This window comes from Grampus griseus (assembly GCF_964374135.1).
Source record: "Grampus griseus genome assembly, chromosome: 8".
In the NCBI taxonomy this organism is placed as follows: Eukaryota; Metazoa; Chordata; class Mammalia; order Artiodactyla; family Delphinidae; genus Grampus; species Grampus griseus.
The window spans coordinates 26,746,897-26,762,598 of NC_139002.1; the positions used below are offsets into that span (position 1 = coordinate 26,746,897).

The 15,702-nt window shown below is 36.4% G+C and overlaps 1 protein-coding gene across 1 annotated transcript in view; it reads right to left on the reverse strand.

Moving 5' to 3' along the window:
* CWF19L2 (CWF19 like cell cycle control factor 2) overlaps positions 1-15,702 on the reverse strand; it is a 193,664-nt gene that overhangs the window by 158,542 nt on the left and 19,420 nt on the right. The window contains exons 4-5 of the mRNA XM_082660925.1: positions 5,292-5,402; positions 4,417-4,536 (exon numbers count right to left, since the gene is read on the reverse strand). Of these exons, the coding sequence (XP_082517051.1) occupies positions 4,417-4,536; positions 5,292-5,402 (231 nt within the window). The remainder of the gene's footprint in view (positions 1-4,416; positions 4,537-5,291; positions 5,403-15,702) is intronic.

Here is a 15,702-nt window from a genome sequence, read left to right on the forward strand (position 1 = left end):
ATGAAATTAGAACATTCTCTAACACCATATACAAAGAATAAACTCAAAATGGATTGAAGACCTAAATGTAAGAACAGAAACCAGAAATCTCGAAGAAAACATAGGCTAAACACTCTTTCCAATAAATTGTAGCCGTATTTTTCTGGATCTGTCACCTCAGGTAAAGGAAAAAAACACAGAATAAACAAATGGAACCTAATTAAACTTAAAAGCTTTGACACTGCAAAGGAAACCATCAACAAAAGGAAAGACAACCTACTGAATGGGAGAAAATATTTGCAAATGATATTTCTGATAAGGGGTTAATATTCAAAATATATAAACAGCTCATACAACTCACTATCAAAAAAAACAACCCAATTAAAAAAATGGGCAGAGACCTGAATTGACATTTTTCCAAAGGAAACATACATATGGCCAACAGGCACATGAAAAGATTCTCAACATCACTAATCATCAAGGAATTGCAAATCAAAACCACAATGAGGTACCACCTCACACCTGTCAGAATGGCCATCATCAAAAAGATCACAAATAACATGTTGGTGACGTGGAGAAAAGAGAATCCTAGTACATTTCTAGTAGAAATGTAAATTGGTACAGCCACTATGGAAAACAATAAGAACTTTCCTCAAAAAACTAAAAAAAGAACTACCATATCATCCAAAAATTCCACTCCTGAGGTACATATTCAAAGAAAATGAAAAGACTAATTCAAAAAGATATATGCACACAATGTTCATAGCAGAATTATTCACAACAGCCAAGATATGGAAGCAACCTAAGTATCCATCAATAGATGAATGAATAAAGAAGTTGTGATACATACACACACACACACACACACACACACACACACACACACACACACAGAGGAATATTTCTCAACCATAAAAATAAATGAAGTTCTGCCATTTGCAACAATATGGATGGACCTACAGGATTTTATGCTTAGTGAAATAAGCCAAATACTGTAGTTATTACTTATATGTGGAATAAAATGAATATATAACAAAACAGACTCACAGATAGAACTAGTGGTCACCAGTGAGGAAAGGTAAGGTCAAGGGGCTCAACAGAGGTGGGGGATTAAGATGTACAAACTACTATGTATAAAGTAAATAAACTACAAGGATATATTGTACAGCACAGGGAATTATAGCCATTGTTTTATAATAACTTTAAATGGAATATAATCTATAAAAATATTGAATCACTAAGGTGTACACCTGAAACTAATACTGTATATCAACCATACTTCAATTAAAAATTAGATTAAATTAAAAATACAATAAAACTTTTAAAGACTTATTATAGGGCTTCCCTGGTGGCACAGTGGTTGAGAGTCCGCCTGCCTGATGCAGGGGGCGGGGGTTCGTGCCCCGGTCCGGGAGGATCCCACGTGCCGCGGAGCGGCTGGGCCCGTGGGCCGTGGCCGCTGGGCCTGCGCGTCCGGAGCCTGTGCTCCGCAGCGGGAGAGGCCACAGCAGTGAGAGGCCCGCATACCGCAAAAAAAAAAAAAAAAAAAAAAAAAAAAAAAGACTTATTATAAAAACTGTAACCATCATTTGAAGAAAGAAAATATATGGATGTTTGAAAACTGGCTTGTCTCACTCATTAGTCTAGATGATTTACTTCTGTACACAATAATCTGAATTCTTACCTAAGCAAAAGTCAAAAATTACTACAGGTTATCATACATCAGGACTAAATCCAGGCATTTACAGAGCAGCAAAATAAATTCATGGGTAAAAGAATAATACTGTACAATTTCAAATACATTAAAAAAAAAAAGAAGCACCTACAGTTTCCCAAAAAGTTTATAATCTCATAAGGGAAACAGGATAAGACTATTAAACTACAGTGCTTTATAGAAAACTACAAGTACTATATACTAAAGGAACAAATAAAGTGCTATGGGAACATAAAGGAAGCAGAGATATATTTCAATCAAGCAAAATAATAAAAATTTCATCATATATATCAAGTTAGGCCTTGAAGGATAAACAGGATGCAGTCATACAGGGATAGAGGGCATGTACTTAGAAAAATCCAGATGAACAAAAATTCAGAGACAGGAATTTGCAGAGAAATACAACAGAAATTAATTAAACTATTTTGGTTGAGATGCAGATCACCCAAAGGAAAGAGTCCAATCTAATGTGTTTGGACTCTATTTGCAGGCAGCATTTTGTGGTCTTTAAAAGAGAATAATAAATATAGCACCTTTCTTTTCAATCTAGGCTCTGAGCAAGTTAAGAAACATAAAAAAAGCATAAGAAATAAAAGACAAAAATTACCTTTATTGCTAATGAAAGCTAAATTGGAATTTTTCTTTCAGTGAACAACAAATGCATCTGTTAACCCCACAATGAGGCAGATTTTCCCAGGTGTAGAATGCACTGAACCAACCCCGCACTTCATATCATTCCCCACACAATCTCTTCAAGCAGTCTGTTCCATAAGCAGGAAAGGCAGGGCTAAGCCAAGTACACCCAGTTTATTCTTTGCAAATTTTCTAATAGAAAATGTACTTCATATCCTCAAAGACAGAATGAGAAAGGAGGGTGGCATGAAACACCACTAGCAGAGCATCATCCACGGAAAAGGAAATACTACAAACAGCAAAGACACATTCCCCTTAACTTCAATCACTGAAGATTTCTAAACAGAATAATACCATGACAAAAGCTGTAGTTTGAAAAAGTTAGTCTGACATCAGTTGTAGGATGCTGAAAAACAAAAACGTTATTGTAACTGCCCAGGCAAGAATAAATTAGGGCCTGAACCATAATAATATTTAACGTTAACCGGTTCTTAGTTCCAGGGGCTGTCTTCAGTTCACTTCATATATTAACTCAGCTCCAGTAAAGATGATATAAATGAGACAAAGAGGTGAAGACATACAACTAACAAATGGCATTTAAACTAGGAGTAGCAGCAGGAATGGAAAAGATGATTTAGATGCAAAAAAAAAGACAAAAATTACATAAGCAAATGAGCAAGTGAACAGACACTGACTTACTTGAATCAGAGAAGTTTATATAAGAATTTGTAAGAAAAGATTATATTAATTAGAAAAGCTGTAATTCAATGCTGGAAAGTTGGTAAGATAAGCATGACAAAGTACTATAGCTTCTTAGGAAAGGAAAGGTAGTTTTCTGTAACAGTATTTCTAAGAAAAACTAATCACTATTTCAATGTATTAAAGATACTCAAGAGTTTACTACATTCCGTTGTTTGATATAGAGAACAGACGAATATGTGCAAAACCGAAGATCATAAGCCAGGGATACCTGAACATACCAGACCATTCATGCCCACAAACAGCAGAGCATGATTTCAGAAGAAAGCATGTAATCACAATGGGTAAAATCAACTTCCTGACTTCATGCAGCTCCTCTTTCTTGCTCTACTACCCACTGGTTACCCCCCTTTGGTACTTTCCCCTAACTTCCTCAGGTCTAACTCAGAGACAAAACAGAACTCAGTAAAGATATTCCAAAAACCTCTGGCCCCAAAGTTCCAAATGGGCAGCTACTTAATTATAAAGTCAATACAGTTTACCACACCAATGTTTTCAGAATTAAAATCAAACTGGGGAAGAAACAAAAACACAAAACATTGATCACAGGACTTCATAATCACTCTTTCATATTTTTCATTTATTTGTGCCTCTATGTTGCATTCAAATTCTTGAACTTGATAGACTAAATTCTTAAAGACTATCTTCTTGTTCACTAATTCTGTCTTCAGCTGTATTCAGTTTGTTGCTTCACCATTTTACAAGTTTCTAATTTCAACTCTAATATTTTTCATTTATAATATTGGCTCTTTCTCAAATCCACCTTCTTATTAAACTTTTAACCCTTATTCATATTTTCTATACCTACTATTACTATATAAAGCTATTAAATATTCCAAAAGATAAAGGTTTTATGAGTCTGATTTGGTTGTTTATTGTTTCGGATGACTCTAATTCGTGGACTATCGTTACATTTTCATGTATAGTATGATTTTAGATTATGACCTTAAATGCCATAGAACTTGCTTCTGGGAGACCTGGGAGACCTAAATTGACAGTGTCATCCTTTAGAAAGGACTGGTAGTTATTTCTGCCAATCATTTCAAGGCACTACCAACTCAAGAATGCTTTAAATTCTCACCTTGAAGATTTTCAGCTGTAAACCAAATTCTGTACTCAACCATATATGCCCTAGATTTATAAATATAATATACATTTAAACTCATTTCCTACAAAAAAAATTTAAAAGAACATATCACATTTCATAGTTGTTCCCACTGATTTATTAAATACCACCAAAAATAATATCTTACAAGGAAAACTGCATTTACATAAATGTGTATCAGTTAAAGGCAAATCAGAAAAGTAAAGCATTTTAAATGTTCTCTTACCTGTTCAAGTGCTTGGGTTTTCTCTTGCTCTATTTTCCTTATAGTTTCCTTTTCAGCTTTGAGTGATAATGATGACACAGTTTTAACAGACATAAAATCAACAGTCATCCATTCATCCCTCTGTTAAGAAAAAGAAGTCACTTCAATCTAAATTGATTAGAACAACACTAAACACTTAACAATAAATTAGAGATTCTGGAGGCACTGAAACCTGGATTAAATCCCACATGGCTGTATAACTTAAAGCAAGTTTCTTAGTCTCTCTAAGCCTTCTTCTCTCCCCTGTAAAAACGGGTTAAAATACCTACCTTTCAGGAATGTTTTAAGGAGTTAACAAGAAAACTGACTTAAGGCATCTAGCCCAATGCCAGATATACAACAGGCTCTCAAACATAGTTCTTTTCACCTTTCTTTCTTCATTGTTGCTAACTGTAAATATAGCATTCTTCCTCAGGCGTATGAACTATAACCCCAAATTTGTGAACTATTCAACTATAAGCGTTGCTAAGAAAATTATGGCATGAAGTGAAGGGAAAGAAAAACTGTGACTGAACTCTACTCGCTGTAGAAAAGTCAGATAGATGTAAAAATACAAGACTTCAAGTACATAAGGGGAAAAGTGCCACTTCCTTATCAACAACCAGAGGTAGGAAACCCTCTGAGGGACTAGAATAGGGACAAATGCTAACTTTCCCACAAGAGAAGAAGGGAAGTGAAAAGGATCAGCAAACAGCATTATTGCTAAAATTACTCATAAAAGTATACTGTTTACAAAGTCTAGTTTTTCTTCTGACTAAATTACAATCATCTTTCATTTTAACATTCACCTACTCTTGTAAGTTGACGCTTTCTTTGTTTAAAATCAGGCGGCTTACCTGAATAACTTCGTTGTCTTCTTTTTCTGACTTTTCATCTTTCACCTTCCAGGCCTTTTCCTTGCCAGAAGTGTGGGAGGAAACAGCCTCAACCCACTCATCTTCAGAGCTCTAAGAATATTTAACATATAAGTAGAATTCTCAAATTTACATACTTCCGCATAAAAACTGTGTGGTTCCACTCTTCCTCCTCTTCTCAACCCTTAAATATCAACTTTGTCTGTGTTTCCAGTCTTTGCCAATTATACTTTTTAATCTCTAGACATTCCCCTTGGGACATTAAATCCACTCTCATGACTTAAACTACCACAACTATACTGATATCTTTCTAATTTATCCACCCAAAGTTTCTGTGATTTAAACAACTGCCTACAATATTTAAACGCCATGCTGAACGCAGTAAGAACAAAAAGTGAACCCAGCACCTACTTCCACAATACTTGATCCTTCTTCTATATATCTGAATTAAGCTACCTGACATCACCAACCACCCACTTACCCGAGTCAGAAATCTCAGGATCATCTTACTCCTCCCATCTAAACCTATGACTGTCATTTCCAAAAGATTTCTCAACTACAGTGAACACCAAATGATTATCATGGGAGTTCACCTCCATCCCTGGCCACAACTGACTGTTTCAGAGGTAGGGACCTGAACCAATTAATTTCAATCATAGCCACTCTCCAGGAATTTGAAACCAAGGCTAAATGGTTTACTCTATAACAAAGGAGAACTCGAAAGCCATTGGCAGAGACCATTTCTGTCATGAGGCACAGAATTCAGGAAAAATTTACCTATATCAAGAAAAGCAAAAATAGAACTTAGAGGGGAAAAAAGGAAGATGGTAAGAAGATTCATAAAAGCATTCATGACTCTAGTTTGAGCTATTCCTAAAACCCAGGTGCATTCCTATATGTCCTATGAGACGTTTGTGTTCTAATAATAAATCCCTCCCTCTTTTTTGGGGGGGGGGTGGTTAAACCAATTTAAGTTTGGTCTCTGCTACCTACAACCAAGAGTCCCAACTAATATATACTCCTTCCTCCCCATTCTTAAAGCAGCAGCCCCAGATCAGATCTGCTTATCTCTCACTTAGACAACTGGAAAAACCAAGTTAGTCTCCAAAATCCCAGTCTTTCCTGCTCCCTTTCATTCTCCAACCCCCACCCTAAATACCTTTAAGTATCATAAAAGGTGTGTCTGACCACAGTACTCCTCTTCTTTGACTCCCTGTCATAAAGACGACTGTTACGCCTTTTCTTTCCTACCAATAGAACCCAATTTCATTTGGAGATGTAATGTGCCTCCCTTGCTGGAGAGTGAAACCTTAATCAAGTCTCCAATAAGGTGGAAATGAAAGTACTATTTAGGACTTTCTGGAAGTTACAAAAAAGAGGGCATCCTCGTTCCTGTTATCTACACTAAGAGGTACATTTTAAAGACAATGGAGGAACAAAACTAGAAGACTTGGTCCCAGAAGACCACACTAAATTGCCTACTTGATTTCTTCTATATGAAAGAAAAGTTAGAGATTGGTTCAAGATGGCAGAGTAGAAGGACGTGCGCTCACTCCCTCTTGCGAGAGCACTGGAATCACAACTAACAGCTTAACAATCATTGACAGGAGAACACTGGAACTCACCAAAAAAGATACCCCACATCCAAAGACAAAGAAGAAGGTGCAATGAGATGGTAGGAGGGGCACGATCACAATAAAATCAAACCCCATAACCACTAGGTGGGTGACTCAAAACTGGAGAACAATTATACCACAGAAGTCCACCGACTGGAGTGAAGGTCCTGAGCCCCATGTCAGGCTTCCCAACACGGGGGTATGGCAACAGGAGGAATTCTCAGAGAATCAGACTTTGAAGGCTAGTGGGATTTGACTTCAGGACTTCAACAGGACTGGGGGAAACAGAGACTCCACTCTTGGAGGGCACACACAAAGTACTGTGTGCACCATGACCCATGGGGAAGGAGCATGGGTCTAGACTCAACTAGACCTACCTGCTAGTGTTGTAGGGTCTCCTGCAGAGGCGGAGGGCAGCTGTGGCTCACTGCAGGAACAAGGACACTGGCAGCAGAAGTTCCAGGAAGTACTCCTTGGTGTAAGCCCTCCCAAATTCCACCATTAGCCCCACCAAAGAGCCTTTACACTCCAGTGTTGGGTCGCCTCAGGCCAAACAACCAACAGGGAAGGAACTCACCCATTAGCAGAAAAGAGGATTAAAGTTTTACTGAGCTTTGCCTACCAGAGCAACACCCGGATCTACCCACCACCAGTCCCTCCCATTAGGAAATGCACAAGCTTCGTAGATACACTCACTCACCAGAGGGCAGACCGCAGAAGAAGAACCACAATCCTGCATCCTGTGGAACAAAAACCACATTCACAGAAAGATGGACAAGATAAAAAGGCAGAGGATTATGTACCAAATGAAGGAACAAGATAACACCCCAGAAGAACAACTAAAGAAGTGGAGATAGGCAACCTTCCAGAAAAAGAATTCAGAATAAGGATAGTGAAGATGATCCAGGACGCAGGAAAAAGAATGGAGGCAAATACCGAGAAGATGCAAAAAATGTTTAACAAAGACCTAGAAGAATTAAAGAACAAACACCTAGAAGAATGAAAAAACAAACAGAGACGAACAATACAATGACTAAAATGAAAACTACACTAGAAGGAATCAACAGCAGAATAACCGAGGCAGAAAAACAAATAAGTGACTGGGAAGACAGAATGGTGGAACTCACTGCCACAGAACAGAATAAAGAAAAAAGAATTAAAAGAAATGAAGACAGCTTAAAAGACCTCTGGGACAACATTAAACAAACCCACATTCGCATTATAGGGGTCCCAGAAGGACACGAGAGAGAGAAAGGACCCGAGAAAATATCTGAAGAGATTATAGTACAAAACTTCCCTAACACGGGAAAGAAAATAGCCACCCAAGTCCAGGAAGCGCAGAGAGTCCTAGGCAGGAGAAACCCAAGGAGAAACTTGCCGAGACACATAGTAGTCAAACTGACAAAAATTAAATACAAAGAAAACTTATTAAAAGCAAGAAGAGAAAAATGACAATCCACATACAACGGAACTCCCATAAGGTTAACAGCTGATTTCTCAACAGAAACTCAACAAGACAGAGGGGAGTGCCACGATAAATTTAAAGTGATGAAAGGGAAGAACCTACAAGCAATATTCCCCAGGAACAATCTCATTCATATTCGACAGAGAAATCAAAAGCTTTACAGACAAGCAAAAGCTAAGAAAATTCAGCAACACCAAACTAGCTCTACAAGAAATGCTAAAGGAATTTCTCTAAGGGGGAAACAAAATAGAAGAAGAGGACCTACAAAAACAAACAAAAAACAGTTAAGCAAATGGTAATAGGAACACACATTTCGATAATTACCTTAAACGTGAACGGATTAAATGCTCCAACCAAAAGACACAGGTTCACTGAATGGATACAAAAACAAGACCCATATATATGCTGTCTACAAGAAACCCATTTCAGAACTAGGGACACATACAGACTGAAAGTGAGGGGATGGAAAAAGATATTCCATGCAAATGAAAATCAAAAGAAAACTGGAGTAGCAATACTCCAATCAGATAAACTAGACTTTAAAATAAAGAATGTTACAAGAGACAAGAAAGGACACTACAAAATGATCAAGGGATCAATCCAAGAAGAAGATATAACAATTATAAATATATATGCACCCACCATAGGAGTACCTCAATACATAACGCAAATGCTAACAGCTATAAAAGAGGAAATTGACAGTAACACAATAATAGTGGGGGATTTTAACATCTCACTTACACCAATGGACAGATCACTCAGACAGAATATTAATAAGGAAATAAAAGCTTTAAACAACAAAACAGACCAGTTCAATTTAATTGATATTTATAGGACATTCCATCTGAAAAAAAGATTACACTTTCTTCTCAAGTACACACGGAACATTCTCCAGGATAGATCACATCTCAGGTCACAAATCAAGCCTCAGTAAATTTAAGAAAATAGAAATCATATCAAGCATCTTTTCCAACCACAATGCTGAGATTAGAAATAGATTACAGGGAAAAAAACGTAAAAAACACAAACACATGGAGGCTAAGCAATACATTACTAAATAACAAAGAGATCACTGAAGAAATCAAAGAGGAAATCAAAAAATACCTAGACACAAACACAATGAAAACATGATGATCCTAAACCCATGGGATGCAGCAAAAGCAGTTCTAAGATGGAAGTTTATAGCTATACAAGCCTAACTCAAGAAACAAGAAAAATCTCAAATAAACAATCTAACCTTACATCTAAAGGAACTAGAGAAAGAAGAACAAACAAAATCCAAAGTTAGTAGAACAAATCATAAAGATCAGAGTGGAAACAAATGAAACAGAAACAAGAAAACAATAGCAAAGATCAATAAAACTAAAAGCTGGTTCCTTGAGAAGATAAACAAAATTGATAAACCTTTAGCCAGATTCATCAAGAAAAAGAGGGAGAGAACTCTAATCAATAAAATTAGAAATGAAAAAGGAGAAGTTACAACGGACACCGCAGAAATATAAAGCATCCTAAGACACTACTAAAGCAACTCTATGCCAATAAAAAGGACAACCTAGAAGAAATGGACGAATTCTTAGAAAGGTATAACTTTCCAAAACTGAACCAGGAAGAAACAGAAAATATAAACAGACCAGTCACAAGTAATGAAACTGAAACTGTGATTAAAAATCTCCCAACAAACAAAAGTCCAGGACCAGAGGGTTTCACAGGTGAATTCTATCAAACATTTACAGAAGAGCTAACACCCATCCTTCTCAAAGTCTTCCAAAAAATTGCAGAAAAAGGAACACTCCCAAACTCATTCTACGAGACCACCATCACCCTAATACCAAAACTAAAGATACTATAAAAAAAGAAAATTACAGACCGATATCACTGATGCAAATGGAAAAACCCTTAAAAAAATGCTAGCAAATAGAATCCAACAACACATTAAAAGGATCATACACCATCATTAAGTGGGATTTATCCAGGGATGCAAGGATTCTTCAATATATGCAAATCAATCAATGTGATACACCATACTAACAAATTGAAGAATAAAAACCCTATGATCATCTCAATAGATGCAGAAAAAGCTTCTGACAAAACTCAACACCCATTTATGATAAAAACTCTCCAAAAAGTGGGCATAGAGGAAAATTACCTCAACATAATAAAGGCCATATATGACAAACCCACAGCAAACATCATTCTCAACAGTGAAAAACTGAAAGCATTTCCTCTAAGATCAGGACCAAGACAAGGATGTCCACTCTCGCCACACTTATTCAACATAGTTTAGGAAGTCCTGGCCACAGCATTCAGAGAAGAAAAAGAAATAAAAGGAATACAAATTGGGAAAGAAGAAGTAAAACTGTCACCGTTTACAGATGACATGATACTATACATATAAAATCCTAAAGATGCCACCAGTAAACAATTAGAACTCATCGATGAATTTGGTAAAGTTGCAGGATACAAAATTAATGCACAGAAATCTCTTGCATTCCTATACACTAACAATGAAAGATCAGAAAGAGAAACTGAGGAAACAATCCCATTCACCACTGCAACAAAAAGAATAAAATACCTAGGAATAAACCTACCTAAGGAGGTCAAAGACCTGTACTCAGGAAACTATAAGACAATGATGAAAGAAATCAAAGATGACAGAGAGATACACCATGTTCTTGGACTGGAAGAATCAATACTGTGAAAATGACTATACTACCCAAAGCAATCTACAGATTCCATGCAATCCCTATCAAATTACCAATGGCATTTTTTACAGAACTAGAACAAAAAAATCTTAAAATTTGTATAAAGACACAAAAGACCCCAAATAGCAAAAGCAATCTTGAGGTAAAAAAATGGAGCTGGAGGAATCAGACTTCCTGACTTCACACTACACTACAAAGCTACAGTAATCAAGACAATATGGTACTGGCACAAAAACAGAAATTTACATCAATGGAACAGGATAGAAAGCCCACAGATGAACCCATGTACCTATGGTCAACTAACCTATGACAAAGGAGGCAAGGATATACAATGGAGAAAAGACAGTCTCTTCAATAAGTGGTGCTGGGAAAACTGGACAGCTACATGTAAAAGAATGAAATTAGAACACTCCCTAACACCATACACAAAAATAAACTCAAAATGGATTAAAGACCTAAATGTAAAATTCTTAGAGGAAAACATAAGAACACTCTTTGACATAAATCACAGCAAGATCTTTTCTAACCCACCTCCTAGAATAATGAAAATAAAAACAAAAACAAATGGGACATAATTAAACTTAAAATCTTTTGCACAGCTAAGGAAACCATAAACCGGAGGAAAAGGCAACAGTCAGAATGGGAGAAAATATCTGCAAATGAAGCAACTGACAAAGGATTAATCTCCAAAATATGAAAACAGCTCATGCAGCTCAATATTAAAAAAACAAGCCAATCAAAAAATGTGCAGAAGACCTAAATAGACATTTTTCCAAAGACATACAGATGGCCAAAAGGCACATGAAAATCTGCTCAACATCACTAATTATTAGAGAAATGCAAATTAAAACTATGAGGTATCATCTCACACCAGTTAGAATAGGCATCATCAGAAAATCTACAAACAACCAATGCTGGAGAGGGTGTGGAGAAAAGGGAATGCTCTTGCACTGTTGATGGGAAGGTAAAATGATACAGCCACTATGAAGAACACTATGGAGGTTCCTTAAAAAACTAAAAATAGAATTACCATATGACCCAGGAATTCCACTACTGGGCATATACCCAGAGAAAACCAAAATTCAAAAAGACACTTGCACCCCAACGTTCACTGCAGCACTATTTACAATAGCCAGGTCATGGAAGCAACCTAATGCCCATCAACAGACGAACAGATAGAGAAGATGTGGTACATATCTACAATGGAATGGAATATTACTCAGCCACAAAAAGGAACGAAACTGGGTCAGCTGTAGAGACGTGGATGGACCTAGAGACTGTCATACAGAGTGAAGTAAGTCAGAAAGAGAAAAACAAATATCCTATATTTATGCATATATTTAGAACCTAGAGAAATGGTACAGATGAACAGGTTTCCAAGGCAGAAATAAAGACACAGATGTGGAGAACAAACGTATGGACACCAAATGGGGCGGGGGGGGGGTGCGGGGGATAAATTCGGAGCTTGGGATTGACATATATACACTAATATGTATAAAATAGATAATAAGAACCTGCTGTATAAAAAAATAAAATTCAGAAAAAGAAAAGTTAACTATTTTTAGATTCTATATATTTTATATTAACCAATGGCTATTCTGGGGTTCTCTAATAACACAAATGAACCTAATTTGATGATATACTCCCTACTGAAGAATTCAAACTTCTTGGTTTACAAAGTCCTATCAACTCTTACAATTTCATCTCCATTCACTCTCCTCTTGTTTTATAATCTAATATTGTTAAGTTACTTATAGTTGTATTTACCTATGTACATACATAAACACACACATGCACACACACTTTTATATCATGTTATCTCCTACTTCCACGCCTTGCTCTCACAATTCCTTGTGCACACACACCTCTATATGCCAGGGTGATTCTTACTCATCCTTTAAGTCTGAACTCAAGCATCATTTCCTCAAAACCTGCATATGAAATCCTCCTTCCCTTAATACCTTGACATGCCTTGGCATCATGAGATTACATACTGGAAGTATGTGTCTGTTTAATTATAAAATGAGTTCCCCAAAACTTTGAACTCTATATATTTGTATTCCCCATGTATATAAAAATGTCTGGCAAAGAGCTGGCATTCAATAAATGTGCATTAAAATTAACTCAATCCACCCTTGCAAAAGCCCAAGTCAGAAACTTTAAGCAGCAGCCTGCATTAAATACTAGGTACTGAATGAAAGAAGCATATGTGATACAGCTAGTACTCATTTTTCATTTACACCACGACAACTGGACCGTTCTGTACAACTCTCCTGCCTCCATTCCCTATTAATTTTGTTGCTAATTTTCACTATTATTCACTCACCTCACCACTTCAGCATGACTTATGTTCCCCTCTCCCCATGCTATGACCTAAGTTCTCCTGCTGTTTCAATCCTCGACCGTACCTTGAAGAACTCATAAACCATCAACATGCCTCTTGACCTAAGATAGCTCCCAGGACTCTTCTTCTCATGTGTAGCCATCATAATTAACCACACTCCTAATCCCATCTAACAGTCAAAACCTAAATACAGGACCAAGACAGAAAAGTGTCACCAATAAAAACATATGTAAATGTACATATTATATATATATATATATATATATATATGAAGTATTACATATGTATATAAAATACATTTACTTATATTTGCATAATACACATAAAATGCATACATTTTATATTTAAAATATAAAGTGCCTACATAAATACATATATTTCTCAAAGATACTTGAAGACTTCTGCACTAGCCGTGAAAAAATAAATGCTACATCAGACTAGAAAAATATACAGAAATGGAAATAAAATTAAAAATATAAGAAACAACTGTTTTTAGACATTGAATCTCAGTTGTGCAGGACTATGATCCCTGAGAAAAGGCAAACAAATGAGGTGAGTGCTACAATTACACTCTACTGCTTTTTGCCTAGTGGCACTTTCTAGACCATGGCACAAGGCAGGGTAACTCAAGCCCAATATGACAATCTCACTGAGATAAGAAAACAGAATTTTTACTTTGTGATGGCTGAGATAGAGCATCCATGAAAAGGGAGCTACACAGAGAAAGAACTCCAGAAAACTATATAAGAGACCCCTGTAGTCTTTAACTGAATATCAAACTGAACATTCTTAGGATGCAAGTCCACAAGGACAGACAAAGAATAATTACCATGGAAGGAACAATTACTAGAGTGCTATGAGCAGAGAAATCCCCAGAGCTCACAAAGGGCTAGAAGACATTCTAGTTCCCACCAACCAGAATAGAGAAATCTCCTTGAATACCGAGGGCAATCAGCAGAGAAACCACAAAGGGCACGCCTTAGCATGTCTTAGAAGTAATGGCTACTCTAGATGCACACAAACATAACTTAAACACCAGCCTTTGAAAAGTATTAAGCTAATACACAAGTAACCTACTCCCCACCAAAAGAAAACTCAAGACCCTTTACAGGAAGACAACAAATCCAGTAGTCACAATATAACTTTCACAAGGTTCAGCATCTAATTAGAAATTACTAGACATTCAAAGCACGAAAATGTGACCCAAAGACAAGAAAAGAAATCAGTTAATCAAAACAGAACAAGAAATAAAGAGATAATGACATAGCAAACTAGGATTTTGACACCGCTGTTATAAATATGCCCAAGGAAAGGAAAGCATGAACAAATAGGAGTCAAAATGAAGATATAAAAAAGACCCAAATGAAATGTCTAATGATGAAAAATACAATAACTGAAATGAAAACTTTAATGACTGGGGATAACAGCCAACTAGATGCTACAAAAGAAAAGCCTAGTGAACTTGAACCTAAAATGCAACAGTAATATCTATCCAAACTGAAGAACAGAAAAGGCTAGAACGAAAATAAATAAAGGTTCAGTGACTTATGGGACAGAATTAAGGAGACTAGCAGAATAAGAGGGGACACAAAAAACATTTCACGAAAATAATAGCCAGAAAGTTTCAAATTTGATGGAAACTATGAACTCATAAATCAAAAAAGCACAATGAACCCAAGGCAGGTTAAAGACAAAGAAAACAGTATCAAACGTATCATAATTGATTTGCTAAAAAAAATGATAAAGAAAAAATTTTAAAAGCATTCAGAGCAGAAAGAAATATATACAGAGAGAAAGGGATAAACATGATTGCAAATGTCTCTCATTAGGAACAATGTAGGCAAAAGACAATGAAATGACATCTTAAAGTACAGGAAAAGAACTATAAACTTAAAATTATCTGTCTAGGAAAAAAACTTTAAAAATGAAGACTAAACAAAACAAATTTTCAGACAAACAGTAACTTAGAGAAATGTCACAAAATAAGCCCCAGTAAAATTAAGAAAACTGCAACCATATCAAGCATCTTTGCCAATGCTGTGAGACTAGAAACCAAGTAAAGAAAAAAACTGCAAAAAAACACAAACGGGGGGACCTTGAAGATGGCGGAAGAGTAAGACGCGGAGATCACCTTCCTCCCCACAGATACACCAGAAATACATCTACACGTGGAACAACTCATACAGAACACCTACTGAACGCTGGCAGAACACCTCAGACCTCCCAAAAGGCAAGGAACTCCCCACGTACCTGGGTAGGGCAAAAG